The sequence below is a fragment of the Megalops cyprinoides genome, chromosome 4, assembly GCF_013368585.1.
Source record: "Megalops cyprinoides isolate fMegCyp1 chromosome 4, fMegCyp1.pri, whole genome shotgun sequence".
Taxonomy (NCBI): Eukaryota; Metazoa; Chordata; class Actinopteri; order Elopiformes; family Megalopidae; genus Megalops; species Megalops cyprinoides.
This window is the reverse complement of record NC_050586.1, coordinates 14,225,637-14,246,221: the sequence shown is the minus strand read 5'-3', so window position 1 is coordinate 14,246,221 and position 20,585 is coordinate 14,225,637. Positions and strand designations below refer to the sequence as shown.

General features: G+C 44.9%; 1 protein-coding gene across 1 annotated transcript; it reads left to right on the top strand.

Annotated features, from left to right (window-relative positions):
• Positions 1–776: 776 nt before the first annotated feature.
• nsd3 (nuclear receptor binding SET domain protein 3) lies at positions 777–20,383 on the top strand. Its single transcript, XM_036527606.1, has 23 exons — positions 777–1,105; positions 4,257–5,305; positions 5,912–6,071; positions 6,182–6,336; positions 6,423–6,974; positions 7,182–7,296; positions 7,737–7,837; positions 8,199–8,244; positions 8,768–8,898; positions 9,056–9,181; positions 9,572–9,698; positions 10,797–10,994; positions 11,643–11,822; positions 13,069–13,218; positions 15,132–15,288; positions 15,659–15,861; positions 16,135–16,247; positions 16,634–16,903; positions 17,228–17,344; positions 18,034–18,175; positions 18,393–18,499; positions 18,804–19,008; positions 19,421–20,383. The coding sequence occupies exons 2-23, from the start codon at positions 4,301–4,303 to the stop codon at positions 19,663–19,665; spliced, it is 4,605 nt and encodes a 1,534-aa protein (XP_036383499.1). The 5' UTR covers positions 777–1,105; positions 4,257–4,300; the 3' UTR covers positions 19,666–20,383.
• Positions 20,384–20,585: the final 202 nt, after the last annotated feature.

Sequence of the window (20,585 nt, the reverse complement as noted above, 5' to 3'; positions counted from 1 at the left end):
ATTTCATGCTGTAGTTTCGCGTATTACCCCACAGAGGGCCCCCTTTGACCAACGACTGTACTTGGGTTTCACCTTTTCATTTGGAACCTCAGAAACAGTGCAGGGGAATGCTGTATGTGTCCACGCGCTGCATTTCTGCACCGGCTGGCATGGCGGTGTATTGTACGAAAAACATTCATAACATAGAAATAAAGCAGTTTCCCGTGGTCTTATGACCTTTTTGTGATAAGGAGAAAATGGCTTTATTCCTATATTCTATAACCTGCAAATATTTGTCAAGTTATTTTAGTTTATCTTTAGGTCAATATGACGAAAACAATCGTGCAAAGAGTTCAAATGGAAACATTTCACAATGCATTCTGGAATTGTTTTGTTTAGACAAGTAAATTAAATAGCATACCGTAGCTGCATTTGCTTAAACATAGAAGTTAAAATGCCATGATGATGATGGTGATTGTTGTTGTTAGTAGAACTTATATGGCATTTACAGATACACGTACGATAGCAATTTATTAAGTAGATTAATGCAATTATAAAAGCATATGATATAGTTAATTTACGGCCAAATTTTAAGTAACTACCTTAATTAAGTTCGGTGATACGTATCCAATAACCGGCTTATTAGCAGGGAAACCTCGCTTTTAGGTTTTTACCACGAAATCTCCTTAGACTCAAGCACCGTTTTGTAGTAAAGAGTAGTAAACTACACATCCCGGTATGCCCTTTGAAGACAACCTGGCCAATCCGGAGCATGTGGTTTTGGCGCTGAGCAGAGAGACAGGCCTGAAGCAGGGAGCTTTTGTTACAGCTAGAGGGAGAGAGGGAGACAGTAATATTAAAATACATAGGGAGCCAGATTTATCCAAATTTCCCTCCAACATCCCGCAAAATTCAAGGCCCTCTCTCAAATCTACAGCTACCAAACGAACCATGGGAATCGAGAAGTGACCGCAAATCCCCCCAGTTTTCTCTAAATACATTGAGTTAGCAAGCGAAGGGGCCTGTACTTACATTTTCTCCTAGCTTTTGTTGTATCTGTTTTTTATACATTGCACCAGGAAGCTCTAATATTGGGTGTATGTGTTTAGAATGGAACACGCTGAAGGTATTGGCAATTTTTACTTCAAACTATGTCTCATCTCTTCTCTGTCCCTCTGTCTTTCTTGCTCTCTGTGTTAAATAGCGTTATTGTATCGCTGCATTCTAGGTTGTCTGTTTTAATTGATGGGTTGATTTTTTTTCTTTGGTGTAACGAGTGATGGAGGTGTGATCTGGCCAATTTGATTTAAAGGGGCAAAGGCAGCCATATTGGTAACTAGGTATAGCTGTCTTGCTGTAATTTCAGGCTTCCGCATTTTTTGCGTTTTCTTGAAGAGCTTTAAATGTTCGCTCGGAGAGAGCTGCTTTGTTTGACTACGTGCGTAAATGTTGTTTATCTCTTCGTAGCTCCCGGACAATGCCAATGTAAATACTTCAGTCAGACAGCACACACTAGCAAGCTAGCTGTGATACATCGCACATTAAGTCTGACATGATGTTGTTAGCTTGTTCATATGGCTAGTTAGATAGCTAGAGGTGTCTCTGTGCTGCATTCTAGCAGTCAGTTTATTGCGCCATTTGTGTCGTTAAATTACGAGGCAGCAAATAATGTTTTTTATTTGTTGCAAAAATACCATTATTCTAAGCACGCAGTTCTTCATAGCAGTTCTGAACTGCATTGGAATGCACCCCAGCTTTCTTAAATACCCTCATGTTCTCTATTTGTAAGCCAGTTATTGAAATGTTCAACAAGCTGTTTCCTTACTCGTTTCATTATGCATGAACTAGTTAGTTAATATAGTTAGTGAAATACATAGCACTGTCAAGTTTGCCTCCTTTGCTGGGCACCAAATGCTGCCTGTAATTAAGTGAATACAGTTGACACACCGTAACAGACTGCATAATATTTGTATGCCACGTTCTATAGTCATTACAGAGTTTTATTATTAATTATGTTTGCCAGCTGAGTAAATTATGCTCAGTTCAACACAGACTCCAATCTGTTAGATAACGCTGCCTTCAGCTCTGTGATCACAGCATGTGAAACAAAATCTTACATGAAATATATATAGTCTAAAGGTTTCATTTATGTACACCATCATTAGAAAAGGATGTTTTCCTTGCTGATATTGATTAGATACATAACCTCTTTGTGTAGCAATTTATAGGTACAAAACGGAGGTTGAAAGTAAAGCATTTTCACAGTAAGAAATTGCTTGTACAAATATGTGTATTGTGCATGTAACGTATCAAATAAGTGATGATTTCAATGGCAGGCTGAAGACAGTTATTGCAGGGGTCCACGTAAACACTTATTGTAATAAAAACAAAACGTTCCTTATACTTGTTGATAATTGTTTTAACTAATTATTACAGTTTGTGTTAGAAACTGTTAAAAAGGATAGCCTGCTTGCTTTGCAGTTCATAACAGATCTTAGATTCCTTAATATAAGTGAATGTCATTTTTGCTGAAGTAGTGGCTCTGTGTGTTAGGAGCTGATGCTCAGTGTGGTTGGCAATGACCTTACATGAGACAGTGCCGCTTTAGAGTCCTTGATGGCTGTAAGCCCACCGAGGGTATGTCCGGCATCCCAAATACCTACACCTCAACAAAGCACTGACAGTTCAGATCAAGCCTTCATTCATTTCTGTCGGAAGCATTCGGATAATTCGCAGTGGACAGTTGCTTCATAGACCTGGTGTTGTGGTGGTGTTTATTTTGTGCTCTGTGAACATTTCCAGCATGAATAGATATGATTGCTCTTATGCCAGATAGCAATGGCCAGATCATTAATAATCTTAGTTCTTATGCTGTTTGTCATCTTTAGAGCATACATCTTGAGACAGATTTTATTTCCTTTGCGAGTTGCATTAATGTAAGCAAGGTGGGGGTAAAAGTTGTCCTTCAGATTTGTCCAAATTTGAAGTCAAGCTGGTCTTCATGAGGAGGTAACACGTGGACACTTCTTCAGAAATGCAGTGTGAAATGCAGTTAATGCAGTTGCTTCTGTGTGCTTATTGAATAATCACTCTTTTCAGTTGCTTCATTCAAGCAAAAGCCCGATGAACATATTCTGAGAGGCATTTCCTGTTGTACAGCCATTCAAGCAAATTGAGCTTTCATTTGTGAGTTTTAGAAATTGAGCGAGAAAAATTAAAATATCATGCCTTTTGCTATTCATACTGTATGCAGTTTCCTTTGTTTCAGTCTGCATTAAATGTAGCCTGGTTATTTATGTCTGACCAGTTTAGAATTGCTTAAATCCATCTGTGTTTCATTTAAATTTGCATACAAAACAAGAATGCTTGTACGGTTGAAATGTACAGTAATTATATCAACCTTTTAGTGGAGTGCCTTGCGTAACCATAATACTACCAGTGTTATCTTTTTTTTTTTTTTTTTACAATACTGAAGCCCAGCTGAGAAAATGGGAAAAAAATGGGTTAAGCAAATGTTTACACTTTAAGCCGTTTTATTTGTGAGCCAGAGGGGAAGGGACAGGCAAAGACATACCCTTCCTAACACAGATTAAGTGTTTGGTATTAGTTGCAAAAAGTATTAAAGTATGGCTTCACAGAATAGCACTGTGGAACCAGCCCAATAGCTTAGTAGTATCTGCCCAGTAACATAGTATTTCTCTTGCCATGGAAGCGAGCAGTTACATATTCAGGATATTAAGGGTCTTTAGTCATTAGTGGTTGCCACTACGTCCATGTACTTAACAATCAGAAGTGAAACCTCTCATAGGTTTTGTTTTTATCCTTTGTTTTCCTGAGCTGTAGTGCTTCAACTTATCTGTTTGATTGTAGGTGAAATTCTGTTGCAGTTATTTCATTTAGTTTCTCATTTTGTAAAGAAACCAGGAGATTTAGAAATGTAAAATATTTTTCCATACAGAGTATTTGAACTGCTTATTAATGGGAAACTAGAAATGGTTGTTAAGATAAAAAAATACATATTTCAGAACAAAAGGAGGCCTCAGATCTGTGTAGATGTTCATTGTTGAAAAAGTGTTCATCGCAAATAACTTTTTCCAGTTGATCACTTTGGCCTATCTGACTGGAAGCTGCAGGTTGTCTTGGTCTGTCAGCGATTACATACATTGAAGGTCTTCGTAAGCAAATGATACAGAAAAAATCACATTCTGTGTTGAAATGATACCATGAAAATGGTGAAATGACAGCCTTTGTTTTGTGGTCCCCCTTTCTCTTTTCAGGCCCTGTAAGAGAAAGGGAAAGTTAAGGATGCTGGAGCAGAACAATGGATTTCTCCTTCTCTTTCATGCAAGGGATCATGGGAAACACAATTCAACAACCACCTCAGCTTATTGACTCGGCCAACATTCGGCAGGAGGACGTGTACGATGCTGGCAGTGACACGGGGGATGATGGGGGCCCCTCTGCCTACGAATCGGCCCTGGAGTCAGGCTTCTCCTACCCCCCTTCGGCCTCTGAAGACCTACCGGGTGTCACTAATGGATACCCCCCTGGAGTGGGCCTGTATGAGCCCCAGGCCAAATACGCCATGTACTCGCAGTTCCCCAATGGCTCGGCCAATGGCTACAGTGCCATTCGTGGCTATGGAGAGCACTGCCTGCTGCCGGGGGAGGGGACGGTATTGAGGGCACCCGTCGTCCAGGAGAAACCTCCTTCCCCTCCTTCGCCCACTCCCCACCACCTTCTCCATCACCACCACCACCACCACCACCATCACAATCACCCGCACCATCCTCACAGCCCCCCACCTCTGCACTCCCAGCACCCCCAGCACCACCCTCCCCCGCCCCACCTCATGGCACATATGCTGCCCCCTCCTCCCCCTTTGCTCTTGCCCTTGTCCCCTCCGGCCCCCTCGCTGGTGGACAGCACCCAGCCACACCCCCCGCCACCACCGCCGCCCACCACCCCTAAGAAGACCAGCTCCCCCGAAATCAAGCTGAAGATCATCAAGACCTACCAGAACGGGCGGGAGCTGTTTGAGTCGTCCCTGTGCGGGGACCTGCTGCACGAGTTCCAGGCCAGCGAGGCGTCCCGCCGGCGGCACGAGCGCAAGAAGGAGAAGAGGAAAAAGAGCGGCAGCCGGCACGGACAGCAGAAGGAGCAGGATGTGCAGCAGGATTTGCCTCAGGTGGGCGCCGCGGAGCCGGCCAGCATTGCGGGGCCCCAGGAGCAGCCATGCGACCGCACAGAGGGGCCACAGAGGCCCCGGCAGGAGCAGACGCACAGGAGCCTCAAGAGCCCCAAAGCGGAGCCCAGGGAACACAAAGTGAGTGGGGCGGCAGTGTAGCATAGTGGTTAAAGAGCAGGACTCGTGACCAAAAGGTTGCCGGTTCGATTGCCCGCTGGGGCACTGCTGTTGTACCCTTGGGCAAGGTACTGAACCCACAATTGCCTCAGTAAATATCCAGCTGTATGAATGGATAACATTGTAACTGATGTAAGTTGTTCTGGATAAGAGCGTCTGCTAAATGCCAATAATGTAATGTAATAAGTGCTGTGGATGTCAAGACTGAGGCTCTATCCAGGGAACGCTGTGTTTTTGCATTTTAATTTATACAGTAAAGTACACTTTGTTTAAACTTACAACAGTGGTAGCACCATGAAGCTGCATAGTTGCCTTTAAATTATATTTAAACATTCAGTTGTAATTAAATTGCAATTAAAACACTTAGCCACCCTGTAATCACAAGCTGCACACTGATCACTCTGCTGTTGTTTGGTAGTTTCTATTTTTTTATCGCTAACAAAAAACGGGGGTCATGTAGCAAAGAACGATGTCGAGCACAAATGATTCGTGAATGGGCCAAATCTTCGATTTGTTCTTTGAGTGGCTCAGTTGTCTTTTTTTTCTCCCAATATGTTTTGTGGACAGATTCAGAAGCACTTTCCTACAGTCATCACAGGCACTGGCTCCTGCAAGGACCATGAGGTTGGAGACCTGGTGTGGGCCAAGGTGGGGACGTACCCCTGGTGGCCCTGCATGGTTTCCTACGATCCACAGCTGGACGTTCACACTCGAATTAACACTCGAGGTAAGCCTTTCCCCGGAGATAGAGATCTTGCTCCAGCAGGCTGTCTGCTGTCACTGAACCGTCTCCTGCGTGGACTGGTAGCTCATTCTCTCCCTGGCCTGGTTCCCCAGGTCACAGGGAGTACCATGTTCAGTTCTTCGGAAGTGTCCCGGAGAGGGCGTGGATCCACGAAAAGCGGGTGGTGGTGTACCAGGGCCAGCACCAGTTCGACGAGCTGCAAGCGGAGACGCTGCGCAAGACCTCCAACCCGGCGGAGAGGCACAAGGTACCTCCCCCGTCACTCTCCCGGTCTGCAGTCACACTGCGCGGCTTGGCAGGACAAGCTGGTCATGTGATCTCTCACCCGCACAGCTCCTGAAGCCCATCCCCCAGCGGGAGCGGGCGCAGTGGGAGGTGGGGGTCGGCCACGCGGAGGACGCCTTCCTGATGACCAGGGAGGAGCGCATCGAGAACTACACCTTCATCTACGTGGACAAGGAGCCGCACGCCTCGCCGGGGCGGGCGGGGGCCAAGGCGGAGAGGAGGGCGCGGCGGTCCCGCGGCAGCAGCAGCGGGAGGGACCCAGCCTCTCCGGAGGCGGAGCAGCCCCCCCGCAGGCAGCAGCCCCGCCGGCAGTGCAGCGCGACCAGCACAGAAGAGCCCCCCGTCCCGTCCCACGAGGAGGCAGGACAGAGCCCCAAAGCCCAGCCCCAGGCCCCCGGGGAGCCCGTAGACACTCCCCCAGTCAAAACTGCATGGAAGACGGCTGCTGCCCGCAAGCTGCTCCCTCTCTCCATCACCATGAAGAAGCTCAATGTGGAGATTACCAAGTGTGACTGGCCCCTGACTCGGGACAAGGCTCCCTCGCCCAGAAGGACAGAGGGGGAAGCTAAGCAGTCTGACCCAGCCTCCTGCTCACCTAGGGTATGTACCATAAGTTTGTTTAGGAGCAGCTGTACAGAATTGTTGTCCATCCATTTGCCAACACACAGTATTATCTGCTTTTCTGTTCAAAGACACCCTAGTAAATGTTCAAGGTCATGAGAAATTGCACAGCTCCTTTTTTGGTATCTTTTTTGCGTCTTCTTGCCACACTTGCCACACATGATTTTCTGTGCTGTCCTCCTGCAGGGCTGCAGTGGTAAACCTGAGATGAGCTCCAAGGAGCAGGAAAATCAGGTCTCCCCTGCGAGCCGAAGGGCTGATCTGGGATCAGTGCAGCACGGGTCGACAGAGGCCTCATCAGGTAGTAATTCAACACTGAGGTCAATGCAGGGGTCAGCATGACAATCACACACCGCGCAGAGCCGACTGCAGACTTAAGCTACACAGATAATGCATGTGCTGTAGCCCACCGTTTCTCAAAACTCCATTCTGATGTAGTGTAGTTCTATTATTTCTATAGGATTGACTTATTTTTGTAAATTTTGTGCTGTAGCTGGTGAAATTGCTGTCGCTTGGTTTTATACTGATACATGTACTGATACACTTATCAGTGTTTGCTGTTAATGTGCCCATTTAGTGAGTGTAGTTTGTTTGGGAAACGCCACCACTGGGCGTGTAGTGATAAGACAACATGCAGGTGTGTTTGAACAGGGCTTGTGTTGGCATTATCAGCAGTTACAGGAGCCCGCGAGGTGGGGAGTGATAGCGTGGGCGCGCGCCTGTGTGTGTGTGTTTCCTCAGGGTCGCTGGAGCGCAAGCAGCAGCGCAGGTCAGTGCGGAGCCGCTCCGAATCGGACAAGAGCTCCGAGCCCGTCCCGAAGAAGAAGGTGAAGAAGGAACAGGTAAAACGTGCCCTGTGGTCGATCCATAGCCTTTGAAGTTCATGGGCCCGGAAGAAAAAGCGTCAAAGAGCCGTGTCACTCTAGGCCCTCCCTGTTATTGAATGGCTGTTTCAATACAGTACGTCAATTAAAAGCAAAGCTAGGAGTTAGTTAGTCTAGGTGCCGGCTGCTGCTTATGTTTTTTGTGACTCTCTGGTGAGTGGCGTATAACAGAAAAACGCAGCCTGCAATAGTTTTGGTGATATGCTTTGTCTTCACAAGGGATAATGAAATTCACCCAGATGCAGGCGTTTTGACAGAATGTTTAAGGAGCGCTGTGGAGGGAAGGCTGATCTTCTTACTCGGTGTCATTTGTCTGCAGGCAGAAGCGGTACCACAGACAGATCTGAAGACAGGATCACAGAAAGGTATTTCATTATTTTTTTTCTGAGCCCGTTTCCTTATTATTGGACCAAAGTAGGGTGGATGACATTATTGTGTTAATATCAGTAGATCTTATGATTGCCCGTGCGGTGTCACGTTATCAGTTGTGGATGCTGTTTTTTGGGTGATGTGCCCGTCTGTGTACATGGAGCTGCCCAACTAGAATTTATAAAAATAATAATAATAATAATAGGGAAAGTGTTTAGATACTGTCTACTGTTAGAGAGATGAACTAGATAAACACTGAAGAAGAAAAGCTGTTAGATATCAGATTACTATGAAAAGAAATCAGTATCAGTAATCAATTTGTTTTGATGCTTTCTTTAGCATCAAAAGTAACATGATGTGCTGATCCAACATGTGGTGGTGTGTTGTTTGTATACTTGTTGCTTTGAAGACTCTTGAAAAGTGAGAAAAGGAAAACCGAAAGTCCCAGCTATGTGTCTGTATATATCTGGACGATGCTGAATGATACACATTAGGCTGGAACTGAATTTGCTTCTTCAGGAGCCAGCGAGATCTCGGACTCCTGCAAGCCTCTGAAGAAGCGGAGTCGAGCCTCCACGGACTTGGAGATGGCCAGCTCCCAGTACCGCGACACGTCCGACTCTGATTCCAGGGGTCTCAACGACCCGCAGGTGGGTGCTGACCTCCGTGCTAAACCACATTTAGCCATGATTAGCGAGGACTTTCCAGGGCCTGGTTTTATTAATTACAAAGAAACGTGTCGAGCCATAGCCACCCTCACAGAGGGGTCCTTGCCTCCTGCCCGCCTCACTAGTGTCCCCTGCGCAGGTAATCTTCGGGAAGTGCTTGGACAGCCCTGCAGCTGCAGACGCAGATGCCTCTGATGCGCAGTCTGTTGACTCCAGCATGTCAAGGCAGGGCAGCAGTACGTCGAAGAAGGACAATGTTTGTCAGGTGGGTTCACTGTTTCTCAGGGTTTGCACCAGCGTTGGTCAGACTAAAGGTATTTATGTCCGGACTCACTGTAGCCACACTGTGCTTTGATTCCCCTTTTGTTTGGTAATTCCGTCTCACATTGTTAGTTTGGCAGCCTCTGCATCGAACCAGAAATGCTATGTAACAGCTGAGAAAGCGTAACAGTTTTTATGTTAAGATTTATTGATGGTTTATTGAATCTATAGCCTATATAAGTCGCTCTGGATAAGAGCATATGCTAAATGACAGCAGTGTAAGCTTTAATGATTGCTCTGGGATATTGAGGGATGCTGCCCTGCAGGCGTGACCACAAACATGCCGTGTTCACAGCTGTGGTGTGGTCAAATGCTTTCCCGCTTGATCTTTCAGATCTGCGAATCCTTTGGCGATTCCTTGGTAAGCTGCGAAGGAGACTGTTGCAGGCTGTTCCACCTGGAGTGTTTGGGGCTGACGTCTTTAACGGAGGGAAAGTTTACCTGCGTGGAATGTAGAAACAGTGAGTCATCCGTCTGTCGGGAGCCACTCAGACTGTGCGCTGGTTACTCCACTTTCAGAATGCTGCCGAATCATTTTGGAAAGTAGGCTCAAAAAGCATGCCCTCCTCATGCGAATACTTACATTTTATTTTCGCCCAGACCCAGAGAAGGAAGGTAAAAGGCCAACATTTGAGGCAGCATTTCTGAGAATAAATAACATACAGAGCTCAGATTCAGAAGCTGCCCTTTCAGCGCTGGTTTCTTACCTTATTGTTGCCTGTGTGGACAGTACTTTAAACTCATCCCTCTCTGAATTTCAAGACCTTCCTTTAATCTCAAAGACCCCTCTGAAACGTGATATTTGTGGTGGGTTGAGGAGGGGTTGCGGTGGCGCAGATTTGACCTTTACAATATAATTGCAAGAATCAATGGATTGTTGAAGCCCCAGAAAATTACACTACACAAACATGGTGTGTATAGTATCATTAAGTCTTGATTGTCAGTAGCAGATGGATTGCCTTGAAATGAAAGGTCATCTCTTGATGATGTTTGAAACTAAAGAGCTGGAACATTTGCTGATGATTAATCTGGGAATAAAAAAATATTGGCTTGTAGCTTGATTTTTCAAAGACGAAACTTTGTAAAAATCGACACTCTTCTTGGCCAACTGATAGGAATTTTGCATATATCATGTCACACATTATAGGTATAGATTTGATTAAGATATTGATGTTGCAATATTTGACATCAATTTGCATTTCAGAATCTCTCAAATAGGATAAATGGCTAGAGTTATGGGACAAGGGATATGTATTTATTTGGTCAGAAGGCTTGCATTTGAATATGTGTAGTGAAAATTCAACAGCTATCTGTTTATTTGCTGTACATTATTAAGTAGATCATATAGGTAAACTGAGCCTTTGTAGGTATTCTGAAAATAATGTTGCTTGGGCCAATTTTCCGCTTGCCTTGTGTGGACCTGGCTGTGCTGTGGCAGTATATGTTTGGGTATGTGTTGTTTGGTGCTGACGTGTCTGTGTCAGTATCAGTACTGCATGGTCCCGTGGTGATGCAGAGCCGGCTGGTTTCCACCCTGCCCTGTGCCTGTCTCTCCCCAGGCTCTCACTGCTGCTTCTCCTGCAAGGCAACGGGCAGCGACGTGAAGCGCTGCGCGGTCAGCGGCTGCGGCCGCTACTACCACGAGCCCTGCGCCCGCAAGCACCCCGGCGCCTCCGTCGACTCCAAGGGCCTCCGCTGCCCCCAGCACAGCTGCGCCACCTGCTGTCTGGAGAGAGACCTGCACAAGGCCAGCAAAGGTAACAGGAAGGCCTTAGCAGCAGCATTTGTTACGTTGCTGTGTTCTTTTCTTCAAAATAAAGCAATGAGTAAAAGTATGCAGCTATAAAAACACTTCCTTAAATCCTTATTGTCATGGGTGTGACTTGCTGTCCTGTTAAGATCAGAACATAGTAAATTAAAGAAAGCAGGTATATGTATGTTATAATGCAGAATAAGTAATTAACATTAAATACAAATCATCTGTTTACAACTGTCAAATGGCTCGAACAGAAATCTGGCTAAATGAAGTTAATTGATGATTTGGCCTGAATATGCATTTTAGACTGTACCCTTCAATTGCTTCTGAAATATATAATTAGGTTGGTATATGTGTGGTTGTATTATTGAAATGTTTTGATCCAAGTTATTACATGAAAATATGGCTGTGAGGGTCAATCTTCAGTGACCACTGTGGTGATCTCTCTGTCTTTCTCTGTATGTCTCTCACCTCTCTCTGTCTCCCTCTCTTGTTTTCTCCTTTACCCTCCCTCTCTCCCTCTCCCCTTTGTTCTCCCTCTCCTTCTCTCCTTCCCTTGCATCATCTCTCCCTCCTTCCTTCTCTCTTTCATTCTCTCACTCTTTCTCCTTCCATCCACCCCTTTCTGTCTCCCTCCCTTCACTTCCAGGTCGTTTGATGCGCTGTATGCGTTGTCCCGTGGCCTATCACACAGGAGACAGCTGTGTAGCTGCAGGCAGCTTGGTCATCACACCCCACATTATTATATGTAGCAACCATTCCAACTCCAAAAAGAATGGCCACATAACGTCACCTGTAAACGTAGGCTGGTGTTTCATCTGTGCCCGAGGTAAGCTTTATTTCCCTTGATCTGTCCTTACATTGAACAGTTGCCAGAGCAGTTGTTTCTCAAGATCTTTCAAGGCAGATGGGGGATCTGAAAATGTACCTAGGAGTCCATGTGTCTCCAGTAGGGTTCAGACCTGACTCATGACGCACAAGCTTGGATTCCCCAATGGAATCCCTGTTTGCTCTTACTTCTGGGGCGCTCTGTTCTGAGATACCGTTGTTACTCCTCTTGCAGTCTGTGGTTGGTGTACCATTCAGATAACACCGAGACAGTTATACGTTTAGGTGCATTTCCAAGCCTGGCAGTTACTCTCTTTCACCAGTGGCTGTAGCTTGAAATCACTTTGACAGTAGAATAAAATTTAGCTTCTTTTTCTCCCCCTAAAATGTGCCTGCTTGAGGCAAATCTCTTTGTGCTATTCTCAGCCCCTAAAAGGCATTATTACAGTGTTCTGGAACAATCATGTAAGTGCTGTCTTGGATTAGTGCTCATCTCAATTTTGGGCATTGGTTCTATGCAACTGGATGAATTCATTAATAAAACCAACAAGGTTAATTAACTGTGTGCAGATTTGTTGTTCTCAATATTTTATGACACTGAGCAGAGTCCATCCTCATTAAAATGTAACAAGTTTTTAACTGGGAAAACGGCAAGAATGGTTGACTTTGGCTCAGAAAGTGCCTCTCGGTTTCCTTTTTTGTTTCAAGGTTACGGTTGAGACAGCGTGAACACAAGTAGTAGATTCACTGTTTTATTAAATAACGGCAGAGTTTGGGTGAATGCCCTCTTGATTCATTATTGATTCGCCTCTGCCTTCTGTGGCTGAGTTCAAATTACAGCTGTGTCTCAGAATAGAAAATCAACTTCCCAAACTTGGAATTGACCCCAACTCTGATACTGAGGCAATTAAACATATTTTAGTGACAAAATGTTTGTGATGTCCAGTCCAGTAACACTTTCCCTTTTGTAAAATATTCATTATCCTCATTATTAATAGTTAGTAATTTTTAGTTGCATGTCAGGTTTGTTCTATGTGAAAGTAAAGTGCAGCTAATTTTAATGAAGGATTTAAGATAAGGAATTGAATTGTGCAGTTGTCTCTTTTAGAGTGCCGTCTTTTATTCTGTGTTCTTACATTTACATATGTTTTAATAGTTTGTCTTTTTGTGTTCTTGTTGTTTTTTTTTCTGGAATCATGGGTAGTTTCATTGTCGCTCATGACCTTTCCTGTCTGTTTCATGTGTAGGGCTGTTAGTGCAGGACCATACTGACAACATATTAAGTTCATATGCCTTTAAGTCCCACTACCTTCTGACTGAGTCAAATCGTGCTGAGTTGATGAAATTACCTATGATTCCTTCTTCTTCGTCAGCTACCAAAAAGAATATTGGGAAAGGTAACAGAACTGAATTTTCTTTCATTTTTCTCGTGTGTGTTTGTGTCTGTGTGTCTTTCTCCTTTTCGCATTTCTTTTCTCACTGTTTGATGCTTTGTGGCAAGTGAATGTCGCACCTAATGTGGGGAAAAAGGCAAGAGGAAAATAATGCTATTATTAATGCAAACAACAGGGCTGAAAATAACTTCTGCCTTTAGACACAAGGAGAGCCAGTACGCTGTACAGAAAACAGTAAGAATGTGTATCTCTACCTAAAATGCAGGTGGCAATTAAGCAATGGGAATCTCTCCTTGAACACATGGAGGCTACATGAACCAGGTGTAAAGGATAAGACTGCTGGTTTGTATCACAGTGAAGTACAAGTTACTTCACTTATCTGATATACTGTACATCTGAGATACTCACATGTAGAAATGAGGGAGGCCGTCTGTAAGGTCTGAAAGAACTGTTGCGTTGTTGACCGGAAAACGCGTACCCCACTGCAGCAGTACAGATCTCAGACCCCGCAGGAAAGGCCCTCTTTGATTGGATACCTTCAGAGGTCTTTTAGAGGGCCGGAGGAAGAGAAGAGCAAGGAGAATGAAATGGCGGATAGAGACATCATGCAGGTCCCTGAAGGGCGAAAGGCAGAGGGAGGCCGCAGGACAAGTTGTGTCACCTGGTTATTTTGAGCCCTGGAGATGCTTTGCTTTGGGCACAGTGCTCTGCTGCAAATGAACTGCTGTCCATCCATCTTTCGCCTTTTCAGCTCACCTTCATTTGGAATTGACGACTTTTTGTTTTTTGTGAATTGCTTTACTGGTCACGTTTTTCAGTTAATCGCAAAAAAAGGCTCTTTTCTACTGGTTTGTTTGCACAAACTCTTTGTTTTACTGTATTGTGGATGGCATGGTCTGTTCCTGCTCAGAGATTATGGTACTTACATCACTGTAAATTGAAAAAAAAATTTCACCTGATCATGTGTTGGTGATTCAAAGAATGCCAATTACTGTAAACACTGATTCCAATTTTAAGGGCATGTATTGCAAAAAAATATAGAGAATTTGAAACGTTTATTTGAGTTGGAAAATCAGTAGAAACTATGCACTTCTGCCCTTTCATTTGAAGGCTGTTACAGCAGTAGCAGCCAAAGGGTATATTTACAGTGAGAATTCCTCCAAGATGAACACTGACACCACTATGATTTGAGATGTTTCCTCCTTGGATGACTACTCTGATTCATTGCATTTGTTCCCAAGGAGGTTACACATTTAACATTGTAATTGTTGCAGCAAGCAGTTGTCTTTAATATCCCTCCCATCGACTGTCAAAATAATGAGTGATGTCATGTCCTTGGCAAGTGGGGGGTGATCCGATCTGTTTGTTTAAGATCAGCACTGCATGTTTGTGTCATTGTGTTGCTTACGGGGTCAGGAGTGTTCTGCAATTCAATAGGAAATATTTGGTTTGCAGAATGATTGTGAATTTGGAGCAGTATCGATGTGACCATCAGTGTTGGTGCATGAATGCAAGCCTGGCGATTGTAAGGGCCCTGTTCTTCAAACCTTTTTCTGAAAGCTAGTAATTTCAATGGTTTGGGGGATAAAAGCAATAGTTTTTGGCACAGATCAGGAAACGCAGCACGCTCTTTTGAACCTCAGAACTTAAATCTCAGATAGGCAAAACATAAATGAAATCCTACCACTATGGTGGTTGTCCTCTTGTAGTCCTTAAATTTTAATATTCAGAGTCATAATTACACCTCTAGAAGCATGTCCTCCAACAGAATCTCAAAGCGCTGTGGATCCAAAGGCCACATTTGGCAGCCAGGGGTGAAGGGCAGGCTTTTTGGTGAGGTTTAAAGAATAGTGCCCCTTGGTGGTAGAGTCTGAAAGCGCATGCTGTAACCCTCTGCTCCTGTGTGTGCGCGAAAGGGGGAAGACTGCTGTGCTGTGAGTCATGCCCTGCCTCCTTCCACCCTGAGTGTTTGGAGATGGAGATGCCTGAGGGGACCTGGTCCTGCAGCGAATGCAGGGTGGGCAGGAAGCCCCATTACAAGCAGATAGTCTGGGTTAAGCTGGGGAGCTACAGGTAAGATTAACTGTCTCCTCAAAGCATCTTTCGCAAAAGGTGTGGGTGTTGAGTGTTGGTTGGTGACTGATTGTACAGTCAGTAGTTTTGACGCAGAATTTGTGTGGGCCTTTCCAGTAATGATAACTTCAGTTTGAGCCGATATTCTGTGTGTTGTAAATGTGCTCTATTTAAAGGTGGAACGATGCAATTGCCAGATCAGAAGGTAACGGTTTACATAAATACCACATTCAGAATACATGGACACAAAAAACACTATGGAAATCTATTTGAAAGACCCACGGAAAAGAAATGGGTTGGGTCTGCCTTAAGATTGGAGAGTTCCCTTCTTGCTGTCTGACTCTGACCTTGTCATCTGTCCCCTCTCCAGATGGTGGCCCGCAGAAATCTGTAACCCCCGCCTTGTCCCCTTCAACATCCAGACGTTGAAGCATGACATCGGGGACTTCCCTGTCTTCTTCTTCGGTTCCCATGACTACTACTGGATCAACCAGGGGCGAGTCTTCCCTTATGTGGAGAGTGACAAGAACTTTGCCGAAGGCCAGATGAGTATAAACAAGACTTTCAAGAAAGGTGAGGAAGCCTGTGTGCCATAAACAAGGCTGTGATAGTGGTGCTTTCTCTGTTGTCTCCAAATTGCAGTTCAGACATTGCTGAAAATGGCTTTTGTGATTATGGGTCAGCCGTTTGGTCTGCGCTAGACTAAATCGTGGCTCAAGCCGACCACTCGTGTAATTTAACAAAAGCGCATGAGCTGAGTGACGAACTAGCTGTGCGTCACAGAGTCATCCTGGCCGAGGCTAGTGTGGACTGGCGGTGAGTGCCCCTCTTACTGCTCCCTCACAGCTCTTGAAGAGGCTGCCAAGAGGTTCCAGGAGCTCAAGGCCCAGAGGGAGAGCAGGGAGGCCCTGGAGCAGGAGCGCAACTCTCGACGGCCCCCACCCTACAAGTTCATCAAAGTAAGTTGCACTCACAGCCTCCAGATCAACAGTGTGGTGGATTGGCTAAGAAGTGGCATTTAATAATCTCTCCTTCATAATTTGTTGTTAATTAATTGTGAGACATCCCTGGGAAAATATTCTTGGAAGTTGGAAGCCTTTGTACGCCTTTATGATCAGTACCACTGAAACTTCACATCTTTTTAACTCTGGTAACGAAAAATAGTTGTTGCCTATTTAGTTTTGAAGGTACAATTTCAACATTAATCTAATACGTACTTAAACTGATGTATAAAGCATACATTATTTTGTACTGCTGCCTTTTAATCTTTAGATTGTAGCAAAACTTGTAGCAGTTAGTGGATCTGACTGGCCAAATTGATCTCTTTCTTTCATCTGCCTCTCAGTCCAACAAGCCTGTGGGGAAGGTGCAGGTACACGTGGCGGACCTGTCGGAGATCCCGCGCTGCAACTGCAAGCCCACAGACGAGAACCCGTGCAGCGTGGACTCACAGTGCCTGAACCGCATGCTGCAGTACGAGTGCCACCCGCAGGTGTGCCCGGCGGGCGACCGCTGCCACAACCAGTGCTTTTCCAAGCGCCTCTACGCAGAGACGGAGGTCATCAAAACAGACGGCCGGGGCTGGGGCCTCAAGACCAAACAGGACCTGAAGAAGGTGAGGCTGCCGCCAGATTGCCTGCCTCGTTTCTCTCAGCCTGCCTGCTCAGGTACTTGCAGTACTCATGTCTTGTTAGAAGAGGTGAAAACTGGCTACCATTCACTGAGTCACATGCTGCAGGTCTCAGGTTCTAAGTGTGTAAGAATTATTTACATTGATCCCATGTCTGAGCGGGTTGAAGTTCAGGAGCTGGATGGAAAGTAGTCGTGCCTGATGCCACAATGTTTTTTAATGGCTTTTTTTGTGTGTTTGCAGATGGACGTTGAACAACATTAATTCAATCTGATTTGAGTGTGACAATTGTTTGTTACTGTTTCCAAGGGAGATTTCGTGATGGAGTATGTCGGGGAGCTGATTGACTCAGAAGAATGCAGGCAGCGAATCAAACATGCTCATGAAAACCGTGTGACCAACTTCTACATGCTGACCCTCACCAAGGTAAGCCATTCCATCTGGTTGACATGCAGACAGAGACTAACACTGAAAGCATGAGCTACATGTTATTCAGATACTTTTTGCAACAGGTTTTTTTACCTTGAAGATGGTATCATGGTTGAACAGGAGCTTTCATGGACTCCAGTTTTATTTTATGTATACAGCTATGTGTGTGTGTGTGTGTGTGTGTGTATTTATGTACATACATATATAATATATATAATTATTATTAAGCCCACCATCCCTCTTTGATGGAATTATAGTTTATTTGGGGTTGCAAATCTTACATGGAGACGTTTCCCACCCAAAGGAAAGAAGAAAAAAGCAAAAAAAGAAAAGTGAAAAAAGTGACAATAGTAACTTAATTGTTTCATGATATTGTTATTGTGTGTGTGTGTGTGTGTGTGTGTGTGTGTGTGTGTGTGTGTGTGTGTGTGTGTGTGGCATTAATTCACTGGCAGATTAAGGGATTTGATGAATGGGGCCTATATTTCATGGAATTGATCATTTTGGTTTTTGATAGAGGCTGTTTTTTCCCCAATTAGATGTTGTCTGTTCAGATTACTTTTTAATGGTGAAATTTTTCTTATTTGATAAAAAATATGACACGTGTTTGATTCGCTCTGAATAGGAGACTTGGAAATGTGCCAATGCAGTTTTGCTGTCATATAACGGTTCCTGGTGTTCCTTAGGACCGTGTGATTGATGCCGGACCCAAAGGGAACTTCTCCCGCTTCATGAACCACAGCTGCAGCCCCAACTGTGAGACGCAGAAGTGGACGGTGAACGGAGACGTCCGGATAGGCCTCTTCGCCCTGTGTGACATCGAAGCTGGTGAGGACCACATTCACAAACACCATCTGTTTAGTCAGTTCAAGTTCTTCTCAAAGTCGGTACATAAGGTAATTCATGGAGGCAGCGTGTGAAGTTTGACCTCTGATTGGGTTTGTTCATCTACAGTTTGGAAGATGAGTAAATCTGTGTACTGTGGCTATTGACATTTCAGGAAAACTCTGTGAATGTAATGACATGAATGTACCTTTAACTGCAGACGCAGAGCTGACTTTCAATTACAATCTGGACTGCCTGGGCAATGGGAGGACGTCCTGTCACTGCGGGGCAGAGAACTGCAGCGGCTTCCTTGGGGTGCGGCCTAAGGTAAGAATCCACCCAGTCGCCACATGGGCCGAGGTAAAAATCCTCTCAGAATGGCGGCTTGAGCAAAGGTGATCCCCCCTCTAGAATGTAGTTTGCTGACAAACTGAACTCAGGTGTTTCAGTGACACTTGTTGCCTGACTCATCACCAGTGCAGTGTTTTTTTTTCTCTTGAGAACTTCATAGGTGCCATTAGTCTTTACATGTTGATAGTTGCAGATTAACAAAAGTATATTTTATTTGATTTGTTTGCTGTTGCATCAATGCTTTTTACACCTTGCTGGCACTTTTTTGTTTACACCACAGAGCACGGTTGTGATAGAGAAAGAAGAGAAGGCGCGCAACACCAAGCTCAAGCCCAAGAAACGCAAGCTGAAGCCGGAGAACAAGCAGAACCACGAGTACTTCTGCTTCTGCTGCGGTGACGGCGGGGAGCTGGTCATGTGTGACAAGAAGGACTGCCCCAAAGCCTACCACGTGTTGTGTCTCAACATGACCAAGCCACCTTATGGTACGTCCTGTGCCACATGTGGTGACCTCACTGAACCACTCTATGGAGTGTCCCGTATCACACTTCTGTCCCCTCAGCCGACCAAATAAGGTTCATCTGCCTCATCTTAAATCACCTTAACCTGACTGAACCGCTGTGTGGTATGTCTTGTACTCCTTTCACCTCTGAGGTCTCAACTTGCCTGTGTCGTATACACTCTCCCCTGTCTGGAGAAATATACTTATATATGTTGACATTGTTTGACATTTCATTGTATTTACATTATACATTATACGTTATATTACTTTCATAGGGTTTAGGTTTGGAACAAGTGAGTGATATGTTTCTGTTGCAGCACTAGTGTATGTATTCAGATTGTGGATCCTAACTGCAAGCGCAGGCCTAACAGCTTTGTTCTTGCATTGTGATGTAGGGCGATGGGAGTGTCCATGGCACCACTGCAGCGTATGCCAGCGCGCCGCCTCCTCCTTCTGTGACTTCTGCCCCAGCTCCTTCTGCAGGGAGCACGAGGCGGGGTCGCTGGTGAGCTCCGCCCTGGAGGGCCGCCCCTGCTGCTCCAGACACAACCCGGAGAGCCCCCTGAACGCCGAGTCCGATCTCGGCAGAGTCAAGGTCAAAGTGGAGCCACCGGAGCCTGTCGAGGAGGCAGGAGAGTGAGGATGGCCCCCTGCTGGGAGCACTAGATGCTGTGGAAGGGGGGAAGGCTCACAGAAATAAGATGCGACATACACAAAGGATGTAAACTTGCAGTGTAAGTAGTGAAAGTAGTGGCCTTCTCGTTGGCAAACCGCAGTGAGGAGAGAGATGAGATTGTCCATAACTTTGGAGATGTGTGTCTTGTAGACTCAGCCTTGCAGTCCACTTCAGTTTAACAACAGGCATGGTTTTAAAAAGGCCTTCGGGGTTGGGTTTCCGGTACAGTAAAAATGTTCTTATTTCATTTTATTTTTTTATGGAGGGAAGCCAGGTGTTACAGTATTCATTAGTGGCACTGTTAAGAACTCTTTACTTGGTTGACGGGAACAGGCCATCCTCTCAGCCCGGTTGCTTTTACTAGTTCCATTCACTGGCTGTGAACTGTGGTTGCCTGGAGCCTTTGTGTCTGAGCCAGTCAACACACAGTGCAGAGAACTCAGTGCCTTGCTGGCACACAGAAGCAAACACCATCTCTGCTCCGCTCACTGAAGTACTCATGCATCACTCCAAAATCGCTGTAGTTCATGTACCTCCTGTAAAAAAAAAAAAAAACTGATAGGGAAAAAGTTTGTGCAATTCTAACAGGATTACAGTACATTTCAGTCATGACACCATTTCATATCTGAACATATTGTTCAAGGTCTTTTTATAAGAGACAGTTAAGTTCATCTATTAAAGCCGTCCCCTACTTCCCTTACCTTGAGGTAGAATATTGTTTTTCATATATTTATGAATATATTTATATGTTCATTTTTACAGTTTTTTGTCTCTGGTGGTCCTTTTAAATGGTGTTTGTCTCATTGACTTTGAAATATGTGTTTGGAAATTTTTTTTTTATCTCAGTCTTTTTACAGTTTACAAATTCAGACTTGTCTTTCTAT

Excerpts from the sequence above, each read along its gene's own strand:
- nsd3 (XM_036527606.1), top strand. The coding sequence starts at position 4,301 with ATGGATTTCTCCTTCTCTTTCATGCAAGGGATCATGGGAAACACAATT. Across the intron at positions 6,337-6,422 it reads ACCCGGCGGAGAGGCACAAG|CTCCTGAAGCCCATCCCCCA; the intron begins GTACCTCCCCCG and ends TCACCCGCACAG. Across the intron at positions 18,500-18,803 it reads TCCTTGGGGTGCGGCCTAAG|AGCACGGTTGTGATAGAGAA; the intron begins GTAAGAATCCAC and ends TTTACACCACAG.